The 23626-nt window shown below is 34.8% G+C and overlaps 1 protein-coding gene across 1 annotated transcript in view; it reads left to right on the top strand.

The window, feature by feature from the left end:
- Positions 1-23626, top strand: part of Vom2r42l1 (vomeronasal 2 receptor, 42 like 1) — a 66665-nt gene that overhangs the window by 31710 nt on the left and 11329 nt on the right. The window contains exons 2-5 of the mRNA XM_039101062.2: positions 2507-2786; positions 5029-5835; positions 6529-6756; positions 7450-7573. Of these exons, the coding sequence (XP_038956990.1) occupies positions 2507-2786; positions 5029-5835; positions 6529-6756; positions 7450-7573 (1439 nt within the window). The remainder of the gene's footprint in view (positions 1-2506; positions 2787-5028; positions 5836-6528; positions 6757-7449; positions 7574-23626) is intronic.

Here is a 23626-nt window from a genome sequence, read left to right as displayed (position 1 = left end):
CTGAGGTCTTCACCTTCTTTCTTCAGATATTTGAAGTTCTTGTCATACAGTTCTCTCACTTGCTTGGTTAGAGCCCTACCAAGGTATTTTATGTTATTTGTGACTACTGTGATGGGTGTCGTTACCCTACTTTCTTTCTCAGCATATTTAGAGGAAGTAGAGGAAGACTACTGATCTATTTGAGTTTCTTTTATATCCAACCACTTTGCTGAAGTTGTTTTTCAGGCTTAGTATTTCAATGGTTGAACTTTTGTGGTTAATTAAGTATATCATCACATCATCTGCAAATAGTGATGTTTTGACTTCTTTTTTTTCCAATTTGTATCCCTTGGACCTCCTTTTGTTGTCTGATTGCACTGGTTAGGTCTTCAAGTACTATATTGAATACATAGGGAGAGAGTTGTCAGCCTTGTCTAGCCCCTGATTTTAGTGGGATTGCTTTAAGTTTCTCTCCATTTAGTTTGATGTTAGCTACTGGTTTGCTGTATATTGCTTTTGCTATGTTTTGATATGGGCCTTGAGTTCCTGAATTTTCCAAGTCTTTTAATATGAAGCAGTGTTGAATTTTGTCAAATGACTTCTCACCATCTTTCCATCTAATGAGATGTTTATGTGTTTTTTTTTCCTTTGACTGTGTTTATATAGTAGATTACATTTATAGATGTATATATTTTGAAATCATCCCTGCATCCCTAGGATGAAGCATACTTTATCATGATGGATGATTGTTTTACTGGGTTCTTGGACTCAGTTTGCAAGAATTTTATTGAGTATTTTTACATTGATATTCATAAGGGAAATTGCTCTGAATTTCTTTTTTTTCTTGAGCATTTTTTGACTGAGGTATAAGTGTATTTGTGACTTCATAGAAGGAATTGGGTAAGGTACCTTCTGTTCCTATTTTGTGGAATAGATTGGACAGTATTAGTATAACGTCTTCCTAAAATCTGATAGACTTCTCCACTAAACACATATGGTCCTGGTCTTTTATTGAATGGGAGACTTTTAATAACTGTTTATATTTCTTTAGGAGTTATGGGACTGCTTAGATGATTTATCTGATTCTGATTTTACTATGGTACCTGGTAGTTGTCTAGAAAATTGTCCATTTCATCCAGATTTTCTAGTTTGGTTGAATATGTAAAGTACTTTGAAAAGATTTGATATCAAAACTTTAAACACTAAAGAAATAAATATAAGTTCACAGAAGCTGATGGTTTGACTTCATAAGTAAAACAAGTTCAAATTCTAAAACTATACTTGGAAGACAAAGATCTATGCAATTTAAGATGTTAATATCATAAAAAAGTAATATCACTGGGTAAATAAAAGAATTCAAATATAATATTGAAGAAAACATATATCAATAACATTCAATATAATATGGAAAGGCACTAGAAAACATTTCAGGTTTGAGAATTTATTACTAAGACAGAAATGTTTAAGAAATAAAACACTCCAAAAATCCTTTTAGTCAAACATGAGGATCACAAAATTATAAAGCATATGTATTTTCTTTTCATTTTGATATTAGCCATCCATCTACAAAGTGGGGTAATATATTTTATTGTATAACATTCTTACAAAGCAATAAAAATATTACACAAGATAAATGAAAAACTGGAACATTACAAAAATCAATAAAGTGATACACATTATTAGACATGACTGTGAAAATGAATAAGAAATTTATATCAAATGATGTATATCATGTTATAATGTATAGGATTAAAATGTACACATTAGAGTTGAGTGACTAAAGAAGAAACATACCTTTATTTATCAAAAGAAAGCAACAATAACCACAGCCAAATCTGTGTTCATACGATTGAATAAAGGCAAAATACATCATTATAAATGTAGAGATTCATGGGAAGATACATAAGCTCACTACTGATAGAAAATGTTATTGTTATTATCAACAGCATACCACCAGACAGTGAAAATATCAACTAGAATTAGAAGAGGAAAAATCTACATATAATAGAAAGACTAAAAATAACAAAGCTATTTGCCTAAACCCAAAAGAATTTTCTTAGCTAGTGACAAAGGTAGACATATTTGTCTATCTATTTAATTTACCCATAAATAAACCATGTTTTGGTCAGTCCTGCTTCTGAGTAAAAGAAATATCATAGTTTAGGTAGCAGATTTATAGCCCTGCATTTTTTACATATGGTAAGTGTTACAGTTCCAAAGTAAAGGAATGAGCAGATTCACTGTCTTTGGGGACATGCTTCCTACCATGCTAACAGATATGTTAATAAAATTGTATAAAAGTACAAAATTACAGAATCTCACTTGAATAATAATCTACTAAAACAGGTTTTTAAAATCCTTACATAATTACAGAGAAATGATATTCTAATACATCACAGTAACAATGCTTGTATCACTATAGCATTAGTTCAAGCAAGCAAGCATTGAATACATAAACAATATTAATGTTATTTAATATTATGCTGAGTCTATTCTATAATCATCCATCCTTTCCTTCTGCTTTCAGGTTGACAACTAAGAATATCCATTTGATTTTGACTCTTTATTTTGCCCTTGAAGAAATAAACATGAACCCCCATATTCTACCTAACATTTCACTGCTAGTTAAAATTGAATGTAGTCTGCTGGATGATTGGAGAATAAACAGCTTATCTTCTAAAAGAGAAGAATATCTTCCTAACTACTACTGTAAAAATCAGAGAAGATATTTAATTGTACTTACAGGACCAATGTGGTTACCATCTGTCATAGTTGGGCCACTCCTATATATTTCTAAGAGGCCAGAGGTAAGTTTGAAGAAGCTGATGTTAATGAAGCATTGATTATTTTCTTTTTGTAAAAATAATATTTATTTGCCTGATCTAATTACTACTTAATAGGCTCATATTTTCAAGTTCATTCTGACCCTGCCTAGGTGGATCAATTCAACTATTCTGACTCAAACTCTTACCTAAAGTCACTGATTGTATATGGCTTTTCTCAGCTTCTCACTGATTTCCTTTGCTTGAACTATCACTGTCAATTTGTTTTAATCTTCTGTCTCCATAATATTTTGACTGCAGTTGCCTCTACTGACACACATAGAACTGCATAAACTCACAAAATAACTCCATTGCACTGCATTCTTTGCATTGAGTCTCAAAAGACTGGCTTAACTCTACTGAATTGAATGCAATTGACTTACTAGAACTCAGAAATATGCATTCCTCTGTCTCCTGAGTTCTGGGATTAAAGTTGTGTACTATCACACCTGCACCTAAACTTTCCTATACTAGAAAATTTCTTTATACTAGACTGACCTTGAACTAAGTGATCTGCTTACCTCTGTCTCCTGCCTTCCAAGGAATGGATATATCCCAGCAGGATATTATAGGACTACAAGTCTTCAGATTTCATCCCTTAAGTGTAAACATGTTGCTGGATTAAAATTCCTCTACACTTTTAACTTTCTTATCCTGAGGCTAGTTGAGAGTAAGCAAATGAATTTTTCTATTTTGATGCATAGAATTAAAAGCATAAATACACAAACATTTAGAGGCACATGCCATTTCTTTAGCATGAATTGGACTTAAGTGCAATAGAAATTTGATGTGCTTCACTATCAGACTTAGCCTTTTCTGTACTCTATAAAACTTAAGGAATTATGTACAATTATCATAATGGTACAGTTCCTAACATTCCCAAGTTCTGTTTATCACACTTTTTTTAGACTATCACTTTGTTATTTTTATTGATAATTTTATTTACATTTCAAATGTTACTGTTCTTTGAGAAAATCTACAAGATAGGTAAACCCTTAGCCAGATTAAGCAGAGTGCACAGAAAGAATATCCAAATTAACAAAATCAGAAATGAAAAGGGAGACATAGCAACAGAATCTGAGGAAATTAAAAAAAAACATATTAGACCCTACTACAAAAGCCGATATTCAACAAAACTGGAAAATCTGGAGGAAATCAACATTTCTCTAGACAGTTACAAGGTACCAAAGTTAAATCAGCATCAGATAAAAGATCTAAACAGTCCCATAACTCCTAAATAAATAGAAGCGGTCATTAAAAGTCTCCAATCAAAATAAAGTCCAGGATCAGATGGGTTCAGTGGAGAATTCTATCAGACCATCATAGAAGACCTAATGCCAATACTGTCCAAACTATTCCCCAAAATAGAAACAGACAGACCACTACCCAATTCCTTCTATGAAGTCACAAGTATGCTTATACCTAAACCACACAAAGACCTAAAAATGAAACAGATGTTCAGAACAATTTTCCTTATGAGTATCAATGCAAAAATACTCAATAAAATTCTTGCAAATCGAATACAAGAAAGAACATATCAAATTAATCATCCATCATGATCAAGTAGGCTTCATCCCAGGGATGCAGGCATCAGTTCACCATAAGGAAATGTGTCAACATAAACCACTTTATAAACAAACTCAAAGAACAAAAAAACATGAACAACTCGTTAGATGTTGAGAAAGCATTTGACAAAACTCCACAGTCCTTCATGTTAAAAGCCTTAGAAAGGTCAGGAATTCAAGACTCATGTCTAAACCTAATAAAAGCAATGTACATCAAACCACTAGACAATATCAAACTAAATGGAGAGAAACTTGAAGCAATCCCTCTAAAATCAGGAGTTGCCCACAATCTTCCTATTTCTTCAATATAGTACTTGAAGTCCTAGACAGAGCAATTAGACAACAAAAGGAAGTCAAAGGGATAAAAATTGGAAAAAAAAGTCTAACACTATTTGCAGATGATATGATAGTATAATTAAGTAACTCAAAACTTCCACCAGAGAATTTCTACAGTGGATAAACAATTTCAGCCAAGTGGCTGGATAAAAAAATAACTCAAAAAATCAGTAGCCATCCTCTACTCAAAGGATAAACTGACTGAGAAAGAAATTAAGGAAACAACAAAATTTACAATAGTCACAGATAACATAAAATACTTCAATGAGACTAGCACTTTGTATTCCAACTTTTTCATGTTATTTCTCATATTCTATGGCTTTTAGCTTTACTTCGGGCCATTTCACCCTCTCTTGAGCAGCCAAGAACTGTATCCGTATCTTTATCAGATGACTCCTAAGGACACATCTCTGGCACTGGCCATGGTTTCTTTGATTGTCCATTTCAACTGGAACTGGGTGGGAGCAGTTGTTTCAGATGATGACCCAGGTTATGAATTTATCTTGGAATTGAGAAGAGAAATGCAAATGAACAGTGTGTGTTTAGCCTTTGTGAGTGTCATTGTTAGCGATGACATATTATTTGTGAAAAGGTATAATATCTATTACAACCAGATCACGATGTCATCAGCAAAAGTTGTAATCATTTATGGAGACAAAGAGTCTCCTCTACAGTTGAACTTTAGACTATGGCATTTAATAGATATCCAAAGAATCTGGGTCACTACCTCACAGTGGGATATGATCATAAATAATGGAAAATTCCTCCTCCTTTCCTCCTATGGGACTCTCACTTTTTCACATCACTATCCTGAATTATCTGGTTTTAAAACATTTATCCAGACAGCATACCCTTCAAACTACAGTGATGACATTTCCCTTGCTAGATTATGGTGGATATATTTTAATTGTTCTTTGTCATTTTCTAATTGTAAGAATCTTCAAACTTGTTCAAAGGAAAAAATATTTAGATGGTTATACAGGCACCATTTTGAAATGTCTTTGAGTGATACTACTTATGACCTATATAATTCTGTGTATGCTGTGGCTCACACACTCCAACAAATGCTTCTGCAACAAGCAGATAGCCTGCAAATAGATGATGGAAAAGAACTGCAATTTGACCCTTGGCAGGTAATATCTATTCCACTACATATCACACAGAGTCATAGATGTAATTTTTCCAATGAATATTGTTGCTTTTAAGATTTTAAGCTCTTTTCTTTCAAATACACCAATTGTTTTATTCTTTCACTGCATATCATTGTAAATTCTTTTGTTTCCTTAACTCTAGTGCAGCCAACACTGAAATATTCTTAGTTTCATAATCTATTAATTCTAGATTCCATATTTCTACCATAAATGAATTTTATGTCTTTAATATTTGAAACAAAATATGTTGCTTTCTCATGAAATTCTTATTGGCAACAAGAAGGTGACTGGCATTTTTACATGATCAAGAAATTGATAATATGTGTAGTGAATATGTCCCAAATAATAGAAAAATTCTGGCAGTTTCTTCTTCAATGAGGACCTCGATTTCCTACTTTTTTATCAGATAATAATATAGAGAAAATGAGGTGAAGAATGTTTAACTACTCCCACTCATATTTCATCTGTGCATATTTTAGAGGAATACCTTCACTGAGAAAGAAGTATTTAGGAATTTTGATGTTATTGTACCTATATGTGGTATTTTCCCCCTCTGATATCAGACTACTTGTCATTAAGACACATTATTAGGACAAGTTAAAATCAGAGACAGATTAAACTGTTTTCATTCCTAATCTGTAGGCACAGTTAAAACTAAAATAATAAATGTTTCAGATGGTCTCCTTCCTGAAAAATGTCCAATTTATAAACCCTGCTGGAGACAAAGTGAACCTGAATCACAAGGAAAAACTGGATACAGAGTATGACATTCACCAGACTATGGATTTTTTGCCAAATCCTGTATTTAAGCTGAAAATTGGAACATTTTCCCAAAATCTGCCACATGGTCCACAATTATATATGTTGAAAGAAATAATAGAGTGGAACACAGGCCATCAACAGGTTTATTGGATTTACTTGTTAAACTCTACATGCAATATAAGTACCCAAAATCTCAAGGTTGACTTGATCATTTTCAAAGGATAGAGCATTTTAAAATTTATTTACAAACTCATTCCCTATATTCCTAGACTTGCTTTCAGGACATGTATCTACCTTTATCTCTCTCTCTCTCTCTATCTGTCTGTCTATCTGTCTGTCTGTATGTATGTCTATCTGTCCATCAATCTGTATGTCCATCCATCCATCCATCCATCCATCCATCATTCCATCCATCCATCCATCTCTATATTCATCTTTCTATCTATCTATCTATCTATCTATCTATCTATCTATCTATCTATCTATCTATCTATCTATCTTTCTATCACCTATCTATCTTTCTATCTATCATCTATCATCTATCTACGTATTTGTCTATCTAGGATATATAGATGTAGATTATATATATGTACATATAAATGCACATATGTGTATATAAGTCATGATATAATTATAATTCAAAACAATTATATAAATCACAATACAACTATAATTTTTAATCACAAACTTCAGTGAAGCATTTCTTCTCAATTTAATGCATGTGAAAATATTTTTTTCAGTTTTTCATTTCAACGTTTTCATTGTTTATGTCATTGTAATTACTTCCAGTTAGATAAGTATTTTTATTTATAATTCATTTGTGATTTTTCTCAGTCTCCAACCTCAATTTGCAGTATTCCTTGCAGTCCAGGATTCAGAAAATCCCCTCAGCAGGGAAAGCCTGTGTGCTGTTTTGATTGTACACCCTGCCCAGAGAATGAAATTTCCAACATGACAAGTAAGCATTTAACTTACCAAAGGTTTAATTAGATTAATTAATTTCTCTCATTTATACATAGTTCACAGTGAGGAATTACCACAACTGTGAAGTTAAGTCTCAACATAAAATAAAAAGAATCAGGAACTTAAAACTCTCCCAAGTTCTTTCAGTCCTTTCTCTAACAAAGATGGAGAAAAAAAAACTCTCCCAAATCCTGAACTACATTTTGATTCATTATTCTCAAAACATTGTACCAAATAGTTTCTTTTGGAAATTGCTTTAGAGTTCTAACAATCACTATAGCACTTCTCTTAAGCCTCAAATTCAGCAGGATGTAACATAGCACTATGTAATACACCTAAATTTCATCTTCTCTGAGATATGTCAGTTGCATATTCTTATTTATCAGGCATACTATAAGCTTATGGAAAAGGTGTAGATACTCAGAGATGCTGAAGTTTGTTTGAAAAGCATGTATTTTGTAGTGTGCCCTATGATAGAGCCTGCTGTCCTTTCATGAATTGTATTTTCATTTGTACACAATCCATAAATAAATTTGAAAGGCAAAATAGAATTTGAAATCAAAATTTTAGAATAATTTTGAGAAGTATGAAATAAACATTTCATATTTAGAAGGATATATCTTCTTTGTGACAATGATCCTATGATACATTAATACTGATGCCATTTTTACTGCATCAAGTTATTGAAAGATGGAAGTAATTCTTTGCATTTATGGTACATATGTAAATAATAAATGTACACCTTAATTTAATCTGCAGACCAACATCCTTTTGTTTCATATAATTTAAATTTAAGATGCATGTAGAATTCAGAGACATAGCACTGAAATGATAAGCACACAAGTGAATAGTAGGCTAAAACCAGCTTCATGGAATACTATCTAGAAAATATTGAAGAAAATTATCTTTTAAATATAGTGAATTTTGAGTAATTGAAAACAACGTTGCCTCAGAAATTTTAAAATTTGCTTGCTACTATTTGTATATTAAAATCTTGAAAATAAAGCATTTTATAACAAGTAATATTTATAAATTACTTGAAAAATAAAATATTTGAATATTTTTCCTAAAAAGTTAAATATCACTGCTTAGAAAAATATAAGAAAACATTATTAATTATAAAGGAATATAATTCCTTAAATTAATTAACAATAACATTACTGTTAAGTTTGTGCTATTGTCTATCCATAATTGAAAGAGATTTGAAGATGTCATATTATATGTTACATAATATATATCAACTATCTCTTCTGTGTTAATTGGCATATTTACATCTTCAAGAGATAGAAAAGCTTCTTTCCATGCTGTTTAGGAATATGTTTTTATTTTTTGAAACATGTGAAGACTAACATCATAATAACATTTAGAAATATTTTAACTTTTAAATTCTCATTTCTCCCACTTCTATAGGACCTCCCACTGTCCTCTCCCCTTTTCTTCTGAGAAGGTGTACTACCTCCCATATCCCCTCACCCTAGCACACCAAGTCTCTGCAGTGCTAGCCATATCCTCTCCCACTGAGGCCAGACAATGCAACTCAGGTAGACAAACCTATTCCAAAGATTGGCAACAGCATTAGGAATAGCCCCTGTTTCAGTACTTCAGGACCTACAGGAAGACCAAGTTCCAAATCTGCTATTTATGTGCTGGGGTCCTAAGTCCAGTCCATGTGTGCCCTTTGGTTGGTGGTTTAGACTCTTAGAGACCCCAACGGTCCAGGTCAGCTGAAAGTGTAGGTCTTCCTGTGGAGTTCACATCCTCTTCAGGAGCCTCTATCTTTTCCACCACACTTCTATACAAGCCCAGAACCTTAAGCCTATGTTTTGACATGGGTATCTAAATCTGTCTGAGTCAGCTTTTGGGAGGAATCCCTCAGAGGACAGATATACTAGGATCCTGCATGCAAACATAATAGCTTCATTGATAGAATCAGGAATTAGTGCTTGCACACAGAATGGCTCTACAGTTGGGCATGTTATTAATTGGACATTCTCTTAGTCTCTGCTCAATCTTTTTTGCTATATGTCTTGTAGATAGGATAAATTTTGGATCACAGTTTTGGATGGGTTGGTGTACTTATCCCTCCACTGGGATTCCTGCCTGGCTACAGAAAGTGACCTCTTCAGGTTCATACCCGACTTCTGCAAATCTCATTTTAGTCACCACCATTGATTCTTGGGTGCCTCCTTTAGGCCAGGTCTCTGGCACATTCTCCACCTCCCCACTACTTCCAACTACAGAATTCAGTCTTTCTTATGGCCATCTGGCCACCTTCCCTGTCTCCTATCACACCTGATCCTGTACCCCTCCCACCACTTTCCTATACCCTCTTTCACCTAGCGCCTTCCATGAATCTGCTTCTGGAACTATCTTATTTCCCCTTCTAAGTGATATTCAAGCACCGTCATGTGAGCCTTCCTTTTTGTTTAGTGTCTTTGGATCTGTGAATGTAGCATGACTGTCCTTTATTTTATGGCTATATTCACTTATAACTCAGTACTTACTATGCATGTCCTTTTGAATCTGGGTTACCTCACTGAGGATGATATTCTTAAGTTCCATATCTTTTATTTTAGTGAAAGAATAGAAGTCTATTTTGTAGATGTACTTTACACTTTTTTCCATTTGTAAGTTGAGGGACTTCAAGGTTTTTACAGTTCCCAGGTAATTTTAATAAAAATGCTATGAACATAGTTGAGCAAGTATCTCCATAGTATATAGGATCAACTTTTAGGTGCAGGCATAGGAGTGGTGTACCTTGGTTTTAAGGTAGAACTATTTGAATTTTTGGGAGCAAACATAGAATTGATTTCTGAAGTGCTCATACAAGTTTGCACTCCCACCAGCAATGAAGAAGTGTTTTCCTTGTTCCATACACTTGCCATGCGATATCAGTTGAGATTTCAGATCTTAGATATTCTGATCAGTATAAGATAGAACCTTAAAGACATTTTAATCTGCATTTTCATGATTACTAAGGATTTTGAACATTTCTTTAAGTACTTCTTAGTCATTTGAGATTCGTGAATTGAAAATTGTTTCCCTCTGCACCCCATTTTTTACTTTGCTTTGGGATGTCAGAATCTAACTTCTTGTGTTCTTTATAAATTTTGGATAGAAGGCCGCTGTCAGATGGAAGATAGGTAAAGATCTTTTCCCAATTTGGAGGATGCCATTTTTTTCTATTGATATTCTACTTTGCCCTACTGAAGATTTTAATTTTCATGAGATCCCATTTATCAATTGTAGATCTTAGAGCCTGGGCCGTTGGCGTTCTATTCAGGATGCTGTCTCTTATAACAGTGAATTCAAAGCTATTTCAATTTTTCTTTTCTATTAGACTTAGTATATTTGGTTTTACATTGAGGTCTTTGATCCACTTGAACTTGAGGGTTTTTTGATTGTTGATTTTTTCTCAAGGTGTTAGATGTGGATTTATTTCATTATTGTATATGCATGATTTGAAAAGCATCCTTTCTTTTTGCATTGTCAAAATTCCAAAGTCCATAGGTGTATCATGTTATTTCTGGGACTTCAATTCATTTTCACTGATAAACCTATCTGGTTCTATATCAACACCATGCAGATTTTTTTTAATATTGCTTTGTAGTACAACTTGAAATAAGGAATGGAAATACCTCCAGGTGTCCTTTTATTGTTCAGGATTGTTTAGATATCCTGTTTTCAATGTTTGCTTGTTTTAGTACATGGAGTTGAGAATTTCACTATCAAGATCTGAAAGAGTTGTGTTGGAAATTTGATGGCATTGAACTGAAACTGTACATTGCTTTCAGAAAGATGGAAATTTTTACTATGTTAATCCTACTGATACGTGAGCATGGAACATATGTTGAATTATTTGTAGATGTTGTGAGGGCTGTTGTTTCCCTAATTTCTTTCTTGGTCTACGTATCATTTGTAATAAGGAAGGCAATTATTTTTTTAGTTAATTTGTATCCATCCATTTTACTGAAGTTGTTTATCAGCTCTTGGAGTTCTCTAGAAGAACTTTTTTTGTTGCTTATGTTTATGCATACTGTTCTATCATCCACAAATAATGAGAATTTGACTCCTTCTTTTCCAGTTTTTATTCCATTGATTTCTATTACTTGTCTAATTGCTCTATCTAGAACTTAAGTACTATATTATTAGAGAGAAGGGATAGCCATGCCTTGTCTCTGATCTTAGTGGAACTGCTTTAGTATTTCTTCATTTAATTTGATGTTGTCTCATGTCTTCCTGTATATTTCTGGTTATGTTTAGGTATGTGCCATGTATTCTGATCTCTCTAATACTTTCATAGTGAAATAATAAATGTTGGATTTTGCTATAGCCTCTTCCAACATGTAATGAGATGTTCATATGATTTTTCATATCAGTTTGCTTTTATGGTGTATTATGCTTTTCATATGGAACCATCCATGCATCCTTTGGATGAAACCAAATTGATCATGGTGGATGGTGTTTTTTGATGTGTTCCTATGATTTAGTTTACAAGCATTTTTAAATTATTTTTGCATCAATGTTTATAAGAAAAATGTTTCTGAAATTCTTTTTGTGTGATCTTTGTATGGTTTAAGCTTCAGGAGAACTGTGGCTTCATAGAATGAGTTTGGCAGTCTTCCTTCTCTTTCTGTTTAGTTCAGCAGTTTCAGGGGTGTTGGTGTTAGCTCTTTTTTCAAACTCTGATAAAAGTCTACACTAAAAACAACTGGTCTTGGGCTTGCTTTCTCTCAGGTGCCTTTTACGGACTTCTATTTCTTTAGGGTTTATAGGACTGTTTTAATAGTTTGCCTGATCTTCATTTAACTTTGTTAATTCCTACTTGTATGGAAAACCTTACATTTAGATAAGACAATTGTTGTATTTTTTTATTTTGCTGCACACAGGCTTTTGAAATAAAATCAATGAATTTCCTAGTTGTCTGTTGTTATGTTTCCATTTTCCTTTCTGGTTTTGATTATTTGGATACTGTCTTTATGTCTTTGGACTAAATTGGCTAAAGGTTTATTCATCTTGGTTTTTCTCAATGAACTAGCTCTTGTTTTCCTTGATTTTTTGTATTATTTCTAATTGATTGACTTCATCTATGCTCTTGCTTATTTTCTGTCTTTACTCTTTTAAAAAATGAAATCTTATTTTATTATATTAAGTATTGTGTAAGAAACAACTGCTTACTCTGTAATATTTGTGAGACTGCAATAACAAGTTACAATAATTTAATGTTATAAAATACATAAATTATAAGAAGATACTTATGTAACAAACAGGTTTTATATTTGCCCTCATCAGGAAAATCACTCGTGTGGATTCTCATATGACTCACAAGGAAATTATGCAGTCATGCTTGAATTCACACTTAATATTTTCATATCTTATTTAAAACAGAACAATTTTATTTTATTTTTCTTGGATATTTTATGTATTTACATTTCAAATATTATTCCCTTCCCACCACTCCTGTATTCCCTACCCCCCTTCCAGCTTCTATGAGGATGCTCCCATTCCCATCCATCCATTCCTACCTCAATGCCCTAGCATTCTCTTACATTGAGGAAAAGAAACTTCACAGGATCAAGGTCATTTCTTCCTATTGATTCTGGACAATGCTATCCTCTGCTACATATGTGGCTGCAGTCATCGGTACCTCCATGTATACTCTTGGTTGGTTGGTTGTATACCCTTGTAGCTTTGGGTGTGGGTGGGGTGCTGGGGTTTATTTGGTTGATACTATTCTTACTATGGTGTTGAAAACTCCTTCAGCTACTTCAGTCACTTCTCTAACTCCTCCATTGTTGTCCCCTTGTTCGGTCCAAGGGTTAATTGCAAGCATTCTCATCTGTATCAGTAGGGCTCTAGCAGAGCCTCTTATGGGACACCCATGTCTGACACTTGTCAGCAAACACTTCTTGGCATCAGCAATAATGACTGGTTTGGTATCTCTATATGAGATGGACTCCCATATCGGACAGTCTATAGATGACCTTTTCTGTAGTCCTTGTTCCACTCTTTGTCCCTGTATCTCCACCCATGAGTATTTTGTCCCCCCTTCTAAGAAAGACTGAAGCATCCACATTTGATCTTCCTTCTTCTTGATGTACATATGATCTGTGATTTTTTTCTTAGGTATTCTAAGTTTATGTTTTTCTTTCCTTTTGTGGAGCTTTCCTGTGTATTTTTAAATTCTTGGTATGAGAGCATTCTAATTTCTCTGTGCAGACAGTGCTATGAACCTTTCTCATAGCACTGCTCTCATTGTGTCCCATAAGTTTGAATATGTAGTGCTTCATTGGCATTGAATTCTAGAAAAGTTTTTATTATTTGACTTCTTTGATGTCCTGGAGATCACTGAGTACACAGTCCTTTATTTCCATACATGTGTAGACATTCTGGTGTTTCTGTTGCTGTTGAAGTACATCATTATTTCATGGTCATTTTATAAGTTACAATATAGTATTTCAATATTTTGTATATGTTGAGATTTGGTTTGTTACTGATTATATGGACAGTTTTACAGTAGGATTCATGATGTCCTGAGAAGAAGATACATTCTCTTGTGTTTGGATGAAATAGTCTGTAGATCTTTGTTAGGCTCATTTGATTTATAATGTCTGGTAGTTTCATCATTTCTGTGTAGTTTTTTCTGTTGGATATGTCAGGTTTTGTGGCTGGGATGTTAAAGTCTTCCACTATTAGTGTTTGGCATTTGATTTACCATTTAATCCTTATCAATCATCCTTCACAAACATAGTTGCTATTGAGTTTGAGGCATACATGTTTAGAATTAAGATAACATCAGGGTAGAGTCTTCCTTTGATGAGTATGAAGTTTTGTTTCTTTTCTGTTTCAATTAATTTTTGTTGAAAGTCTATTTTATTAGCTATAGAATGGCTACTCTACCTTTTTTCTTGTGACCTTTTGCTTGGAAGACATTTCTCCAGCCCTTTAATCTAATGTCTATCTTTATTGCTGAGATATGTTTCTAATATGTAGCAGAATAATGGATCCTGTGTCTGCATTCATCCTTTTAGCCTTTGCATCTTTATTGGAGAATTGAGTTCATTGATCCATTGATGTTTAAGACTATTAATGAAAAATGATAGTTAATTTCTGTTATTTTAGTGTTGACAGTGTTACTATGTGTGCATGTGCACATTCTTATGTGTGCCTGTGTGTACTTTCCTTGTTTTTGCTGGTATAGAGATACCTTTTTGTTTTCTTGGATGTTATTATTCCCTTTGGAGTGGAAATTGTAGTATTTTCTATAGGAATGTATTTGAGGATAAATAATATTTCTCTATGATAATTTAAAGTGTTGTTATATATATATTAGCATATCTGGGCATCTGTGTATTTTTAGAGGTTGCAAGATATGCATGAAGGCTCTTATAGCTTTTAGAGTATCTGTTGAGAAGTCTTGTAATATTCTGCCATTTCTGCCTTTGTATGTTACCTGGCCTTTTTCCTTTGTCTCTTTTATTATACTTTTCTTTGTTTGGTAGACTTGTTGGAAGATAACATTTTTCCAGTCCACTCTAATTTATTTTCGGTAAGATTCTTGTATGTTTATAAGCATCTCTTTGCTCGGGTTGGAAAAGTTTTCTTTTATAATTTTGATGAAAATATCTCCTAGTCTATCGAACTAGAACTCTACCTTCTTTTTCCATGCCTTACATTCTTAAATTATTTTTTCCTGTTATCCCAGATTTCCTGGATTTTTTGGGAGGTGGCATTAGAAAATTTTTAGTTTTAATAAATTCTTTTACTGAGGTATAAATTTGCATTATTGTCTTTTCTATACCTGAGATTCTCTCTCCTATCTATACTGTTGGCAATTCTTGCATCTGTTGTTCCTCTTCTCTTCCCTAGGTTTTTCATCTCCAGGATTCCCTTGGTTTGTCTTTTCTTTATTGCTTCTATTGCCATTTTCAGGTCTTAAACAGTTATATTTATTTCCTTCAACTATTTAACTGTATTTCCCCATACTACTTTAAGGGATTTATTTGTTTCATCTTTAAAAGCCTCTACCTTTTGACTGTACTTATATGTATTTCATTAAAGGGCTCATTCATTTCCTCTTTAAAGGCCTCTATTGTATTTACAAGATTGAATTTATAGTGATTTTCTTGGGCATTGGTTATTTTAGGTTCTTCAGTGCTTTATGCAGTAGTGTAGCTGTGCTGTGAAGTAGTCATATTGCCCTGTTTTTTATTTTCTTTATTGTGTTGTTCCAAGGCCCTTTAGTTGTCTGAATGTCTTTAGTGCCTGAAAATTCTGTTGGAAACGAATACTTGGAGGAGGCCTAACCTCAGTGATCCTTGCTAGGAACCTTCTGGCCTGGAGCAGGTTAAAATGGGATACAAAGTAGAACTCTGGTGTGACTTTAAAGACTGGAAGGTCTGCAGATGTTCAAGCTCTCTAACTATACTAAAATGCTGATGATAATATCTAAAGCATCCTAAACACTTTCTTGCTCTTTCTGAGCATAAAAAGCTTCTGGCTTAGGTGATGCACACCTGTACCCTAACAGCAGGAGATTAAGTAATGTGACCTTTGTTCTATGTCAGCAGGTACTGCTGCAATGCTCTAACTTTCAGTCTGCTCACAGAAAGAAAAATGGACACTGTGTAAAGTGATTTTAAAGTTTATAATTAAATTGTCAAAATTTCCTCTCTTAGAAAAAGGAAAAATTTGGATGAATGAAAAAGGTAGATAAGAAAAAAATCTTTGCACTCTTCTCTTTGATCACAGTACTTATGCATCTTTCATAATACATGATCACATGGTAAAAGTTCATCACAAGTTCACTCAGTAAAACAAATCATAAATGGAATAAGAAGTTTATAATATTGAATTTTACATGAATATACACTAGGAATATTTATATGACTAAACATTCTTTAGCTGTCACGGCTCCACAGGTTCATCTAATGTTAAAAACTATAACTAAGTTATTAGTGAAGTTTTGTATAGATAAAGCCAGTTAATATTTCATCTTCTGTCATAGAACCCATAATAAATCATCAGTTCCCTTTTTATAACCTGTGGTTAATGGTTTTACAATATCTTGGAATGTGTTCTGAGTAGTAAACATCTGGTTATTTTATAAGAGGCAATTAATTGTTAATACAATGGGAGACTAACAGAATTGTCATTGCAATTTTAACTATCAGAAAAGAAGCTAAGAACAGTTCCACTATAAAAGAGATTCAAAAATACTCATATAGTTCTAGGAATTCTTATGAGATCATCGTTAAATATTAATGATAGCATCACTGCGAGAAAGTACATCTTCATAGTTCTGCAGAAATCTGCTCAATAAAATGGGCTAATACCTAGTGGTTGCTATATATGTAACAGTAACAAGAAAAGCATAATATTAGCAAGGATCTTTCCTAAAAGGACTTTCTCATTGGCCAAGCCTCCCAGAGTTCATCCTAGATATCAATCTAAGGCAAAATGATTTCAGGAAGAACACCTGCCAGTTATTAGCTTGTAGGCTCCTGATAGATCCTGGGGCAGCAGATCTCTGATGGGTATTTTTGAACTAAATGATTCCAGCTCAGCTTGTCAGACAACAGTGTGCTCAAAGATGTTTTCAGAATATGGGTCCATTGAGGATACCAAGGTGTTCCAGGGTAGCTGGTGGTACCACAGAGAATTCAGCAGACCTTGCAGGGAAGGTATTTGTGGGATGAGAATATTGCCTTTATGGTTCCAGTTCAGCAGGACTGATGAAGGAGTGTAGAGAGGTGACAAGAAAATGGATACCAATCAGGGATAGCAGGATGTTCAGGGCAGCTGGGCGTGCCCAGATGGCTCAACCGGCAGGGAAAATAAGTGTAGCAAGGGAATCTCTCCTGTATATTTTCAGATCAGTATGTTTGCTTCCTTAGAAATAGTTTTATTTAATTGCAAAACCACTTAGGACACATAAAATGTGAAAGATTTAATTATTCAATATACTTTCAGAGGTGTTGAAGGTGAATAACCATATAAATGTGCTTCACATGATGTTGATAGGGGAATCATTTAGGAGAAAGCACTCTTGATGTCAATGACACTGGAAGAGAGATGCCATTTGGAGACAAAAGTCACAATAACTCTTTTTTTCTTTTTTTTTTTTCGGAGCTGGGGACCAAACCCAGGGCCTTCTGCTTGCTAGGCAAGCACTCTACTACTGAGCTAAATGCCCAACCACACAATAACTCTTGAAAGGCTTTGATCCCAGGTCTAGTTTGCTCTCTCTCTCTCTCTCTCTCTCTCTCTCTCTCTCTCTCTCTCTCTCTCTCTCTAATTTATTATTTTTTCATTATTTTAAAACTGGGTATTGCTTATTTACATTTCAAACATTCCCTTTCCTGGTTTCCTGTAAATCAGCCCCCTAATCCCTCCACCTCCCCTTCTATAAGGGTGTTCTCCACACCCACCCCACTTACCACCCTTCCCCTAGCAATCCTTTACACTGGTAGTCCAACCTTTGCAGGACGAAGGGCTTCTCCTTCCTTTAGTGCCCAGCAAGGCAATCCTTTGCTACATATGCAGTTGGAGCCATGAGTCAGTTCATGTATACTTTTGGGGCTGTTATTTAGTCCCTGGGAGCTCTAGTTGGTTGGTATTGTTGTTCTTATGGAGTTGCAAGACCCTTCAGCTCTTTCAGTCCTTTCTCTAATTCCTTCAACGGTGGCCCACTCTCACTTCAGAGGTTTGCTGTTAGTATTCGCCTCTGTATTCGACATGTTCTGGATGTGTTTCTGAGGAGAGATCTATATCTAGTTCCTGTCAGAATGTACTTCCTAGCTTCATCAATCTTATCTAGTTCGGTGGCTGTGTATGTATGGCCACATGCGGGGCTGTCTCTGAATGACCATTTCTTCAGTGTCTGCTCTAAACTTTGCCTCTATATCCCCTCCTATGTATATATTTATTTCCCATTTTGAAAGGATTGAAGCATCCGCATTTTGGTCATCCTTTTTGAGCTTCCTGTGGTCGGTGGATTGAATCTTGTGTAATTCGAACTTTTGGGCTAATATCCACTTATCAGTGAGTGCATACCCTGTGTGTTTTCCTGTGATTGGGTTACCTCACTCAGGATGATATTTTCTATTTTGATCCATTTGCCTATGAATTTCATGAAGTCATTGTTTTTGAAGGCTGAGTAGTTCTCCATTGAGTAGATGTACCATATTTTCTTTATCCATTCCTATGTTGAAGAGTATCTGACTTCTTTTCAGCTTCTGGCTATTATAAATAAGGCTGCTATGAACATAGTGGACCATGTTTCTTTGTTGCATGTTGGAGCATCTTTTAGGTATATGCCCTGGAGAGGTATAACTGGGTCCTCAGATAGTGCAATGTCCAATTTTCTGAGGAACCTTCAGACTGATTTCCAGAGAGATTGTACCAGTTTGCAAATCCACAAATAATGGAGCAATGTTCCTCTCTATAATTGCCTCACCAGCATCTGCTGTCACCTGAGCTTTGATCTTAGCCATTCTGACTGATATAGGTGGAATCTCAAGGTTGTTTTGATTTTCATTTCTCTGATGACTAAGGATGTTGAACATTTCTTTAGGTGCTTTTCAGCCATTTGATATTCCTAGGCTATGAATTCTTTGTTTAGCTCTGCACCCCATTTTTAATAGGATTATTTGTCTCTCTGGAGTCTAACTTCTTGAGTTCCTTTTTTTATTTTGGATATTAGTCATCTATTGGATGTAGGATTGGTAAAAATCATTTCCCAATGTGTTCATTCGCATTTGGTCCTAATCATAGTGTCCTTTTCCTTACAGAAGCTTTGCAATTATATGATGTCCCATTTTGTCGATTATTTATTTTAGAGCATAAGCCATTGATGTTCTTTTGAGGAAATTTACACCAGTGCCCATGTGTGTGAGATTCTTCCCCACATTTCGTCTATTAGTTTGAGTGTATCTGGTTTGATGTGGAGGTTCTTTATCCACTTGGACCTAAGCTTTGTACTGGGTGATGAGAATAGATCAATTTGCATTCTTCTACATGCTGACTTCCAGTTGTACCAGCACCATTTGCTGAAAATGCTATGTTTTTTTCCATTGAATGGTTTTGGAACCTTTGTCAAAAATCAAGTGACCAAAGATGTGTAGGTTCATTTCTAGGTCTTCAATTCTATTCCACTGATCTATATGCCTGCCACTGTAACAATACCATATAATTTCTATCACTATTTTTCTGTAATACTGCTTGAGGTCAGGGATGGTGATTACTCCAGAAGTTCTTTTATTGTTGAAAGTAGTTTTAGCCATTCTGCGTTTTTTGTTATTCCAAATGAATTTGCAAATTTTTCTTTCTAAATATATGAAGAATTGAATTGGAATTTTGATAGGGATTGCATTGAATCTGTAGATTGCTTTTGGCAAAATGGCTGTTTTTACTTTATTAGTCCTCCCAATCCATGAGCATGTGAAGTATTTCCATCTTCTGAGATCTTCTTCAATTTCTTTCTTCAGAGACTTATAGTTCTTATACAGATCTTTCATTTGCTTGGTTCACATAACAACAAATTATTTTATATTAATTGTGACTATTATGAAGTGTGTAGCTTCCCTAATTTCTTTCTCAGCCTGTTTATCCTGTGAGAAGAGGAATGCTACTGATTTGTTTGAGTTAATGTTATACCCCGCCACTTTGTTGAAGTTGTTTATCAGGCTAGTAGTTCTCTAGTGGAACTTTTGTGGTCACTTAAGTATATTATCATATCATCTGCAAATAATGATATTTTGATTTCTTCCTTTCCAAATTGTATCCCTTTGACCTCTTTTTGATGTCTATTGCTCTGGCTAGGATGTAGAGAACTATACTGAATAAGTAGGGGGAGAGTGGTCAGTCTTGTCTAGTCACTGATTTCAGTGAGATTACTTCAAATTTCCCTCCATTTAGTTTAATGTTAGTTACTGTATTTCTGTACATGTCTTATGCTATGTTGAGGTATGGACCTTGACTTCCTGATCTTTCCAGGGCTTTTATCATGAAGGGATGTTGAATTTTGTCAAATGCTTTCTCAGTATCTAATGAAATGATCATGTGGTTTTTATCTTTGAGTTTGTTTATATGCTGGAGTTCATTGATGAATTTCTGTATACTGAATAATCCTTGCATACCTGGGATGAAGGCTACTTGATCATGATGGATGATTGTTTTGATATGTTCTTGGTTTTGGTTTGTAAGAATTTTATTGACTATTTTTGTGTCAATATTCATAAGGGAAATTGGTCTAAAGTTCTGTTTCTTTGTTGGGTCTTTCTGTGGTTTAGGTAGAAGAGTAATTCTGGCTTCATAGAAGCAATTTGGTAGTTCTCCACCTGTTTCTATTCTTTGGAACAGTTAGGATAATATTGGTATTAGATCTTCTTTGAAGGTCTGATAGAACTCTGCACTGAACCCATCTGGTCCTAGGCTCTTTTGGTTTGGGAGATTTTTAATGTCTACTTTTACATTTTTGGAAGTTATACGGTTTAGATGGTTTATCTGTTCCTGATTTATCTTTGGTACCCGATATTTGTGTAGAAAATTGTCCATTTCATCCAAATATTCAAGGTTTGTTGGATACAGGCTTTTGTAGTAGGATCTGATGAATTTTTGAATTTCCTCAGATTCAATTGCATTGTCTCCCTTTTCATTTCTGGTTTAGTTAATTTGGACATGCTTGCTATGCCCTCTCATTAGTCTGGCTAAAGTTTATCTATCTTGTTGATTCTCTCAAAGAATCAGCTCCTGCTTTCATTGATTCTTTGTATAGCCCTCTTCATTTCTACTTGGTTGATTTCAGCTCTGAGTTTGATTATTTCCTGCCTTCTACTCCTCCTGGGTGAATTTGCTTTTTTTTTTTGTTGTTCTAGAGCTTTTAGGTGTGCTGTCAAGTTGCTGATATATGCTCTCTCCTGTTTCTTTCTGCAGGCACCCAGAGCTATGAGTATTCCTCTTAGCACAGCTCTCATTGTTTCCCATAAGTTTGGGTATGTTGTACGTTCATTTTCATTAAATTCTAAGAAGTCTTTAATTAATTAATTAATTTATTTATTTTTTTATTCCTTGACTGAGTTATCATTGAGTAAAGCACTTTTCATTCTACGTATATGTGGGAGTTATTTCCTTATTGTTGTTATTGAAGGCCAGCCTTAGTCTATGGTGATCTGCTAGGATGCATGGGATTATTTCTATCTTCCTGTATCTGTTGACGCCTGTTTTGTGACCAATTATATTGCCAATTTTGGTGAATGTACAATGAGGTCCTGAGAAGATGGTGTATCCTTTTGTTTTAGGATGAAATCTTCTATAAATATCTCTTAAGTATATTCGGTTGATAACTTCTGCTACTTTCTCCTTGACTCTGTTTAATTTCTGTTTCCATGATCTGTCCATTAATGAGATTGCAGTATTTAAATCTTCTACTATTACTGTGTGAAGTGAAATGTGTGCTTTGACCTCCAGTAACTTTTTTTTCTTTTTTGAATATAAGTGCCCTTGTATTTGGAGCATAGGTATTTAGGATTGAGAGTTCATCTTGGTGGATTTTTCCTTTGAAGAATATAAAGTGTCCTTCCTTAACTTTTTTGATGACTTTTGGCTGAAAACAAATTTTTTAAAATATTAGATTGGCTGTTCGAGCTTGCTACTTCGGACCATTTTCCAGTCTTTTACTCTAAGGTAATATCTGTCTTTGTCTCTGAGGTGTTTTTTCCTGTATGCAGCATATTACTGGGTCCTCTTTATATATTCAGACTGATAATCTATGTCTATTTCTTGGGGAAATGAGTTCATTGATGTTGAGAGATATTAAGGAATAGTTATTGTTGTCTCCTGTTATTTTCATATTTAGAGTGGTATTATGTTTGTGTGTTTCTCGTCTTTTGGTTTTGTTGCAAGGAGTTTACTTTCTTCCTTTTTCTTTTTCTCCCCCCCCCCCTTTTTTTTATTAACTTGAGTATTTCTTATATACATTTCGAGTGTTATTCCCTTTCCCGGTTTCCGGGCAAACATCCTCTCCCCCCTCCCCTTCTTTATGGGTGTTCCCCACCCCATCCTCCCCCATTGCCGCCCTCCCCCCAACAATCTAGTTCACTGGGGGTTCAGTCTTAGCAGGAACCAGGGCTTCCCCTTCCACTGGTGCTCTTACTAGGATATTCATTGCTACCTATGAGGTCAGACCCAGGGTCAGTCCATGTATAGTCTTTGGGTAGCGGCTTAGTCCCTGGAAGCTCTGGTTGCTTGGCATTCTTGTACATATGGGGTCTCGAGCCCCTTCAAGCTCTTCCAGTTCTTTCTCTGATTCCTTCAAAGGGGGTCCTATTCTCAGTTCAGTGGTTTGCTGCTGGCATTCGCCTCTGTATTTGCTGTATTCTGGCTGTGTCTCTCAGGAGCGATCTACATCCTGCTCCTGTCCGTATGCACTTCTTTTCTTCATCCATCTTGTCTAATTGGGTGGCTGTATATGTATGGGCCACATGTGGGGCAGGCTCTGAATGGGTGTTCCTTCAGTCTCTGTTTTAATCTTTGCCTCTCTCTCCCTTGCCAAGGGTATTCTTGTTCCCTTTTTAAAGTAGGAGTGAAGCATTCACATTTTGATCATATGTCTTGAGTTTCATTTGTTCTAGGCATCTAGGGTAATTCAAGCATTTGGGCTAATAGCCACTTATCAATGAGTGCATATCATGTATGTCTTTCTGTGATTGGGTCAGCTCACTTAGGATGATATTTTCCAGTTCCAACCATTTGCCTACGAATTTCATAAAGTCGTTGTTTTTGATAGCTGAGTAATATTACATTGTGTAGATGTACCACATTTTCTGTATCCATTCTTCTGTTGAAGGGCATCGCGGTTCTTTCCAGCTTCTGGCTATTATAAATAAGGCTGCGATGAACATAGTGGAGCACGTGTCTTTTTTATATGTGGGGGCATCTTTTCGGTATATGCCCAAGAGAGGTATAGCTGGATCCTCAGGCAGTTCAATGTCCAATTTTCTGAGGAACCTCCAGACTGATTTCCAGAATGGTTGTACCAGTCTGCAAT

This window comes from Rattus norvegicus, chromosome 1, assembly GCF_036323735.1.
Source record: "Rattus norvegicus strain BN/NHsdMcwi chromosome 1, GRCr8, whole genome shotgun sequence".
NCBI classification, from domain to species: domain Eukaryota; kingdom Metazoa; phylum Chordata; class Mammalia; order Rodentia; family Muridae; genus Rattus; species Rattus norvegicus.
The sequence above is the reverse complement of the archived record's forward strand: the minus strand, read 5'-3'. Positions and strand labels throughout refer to the sequence as shown.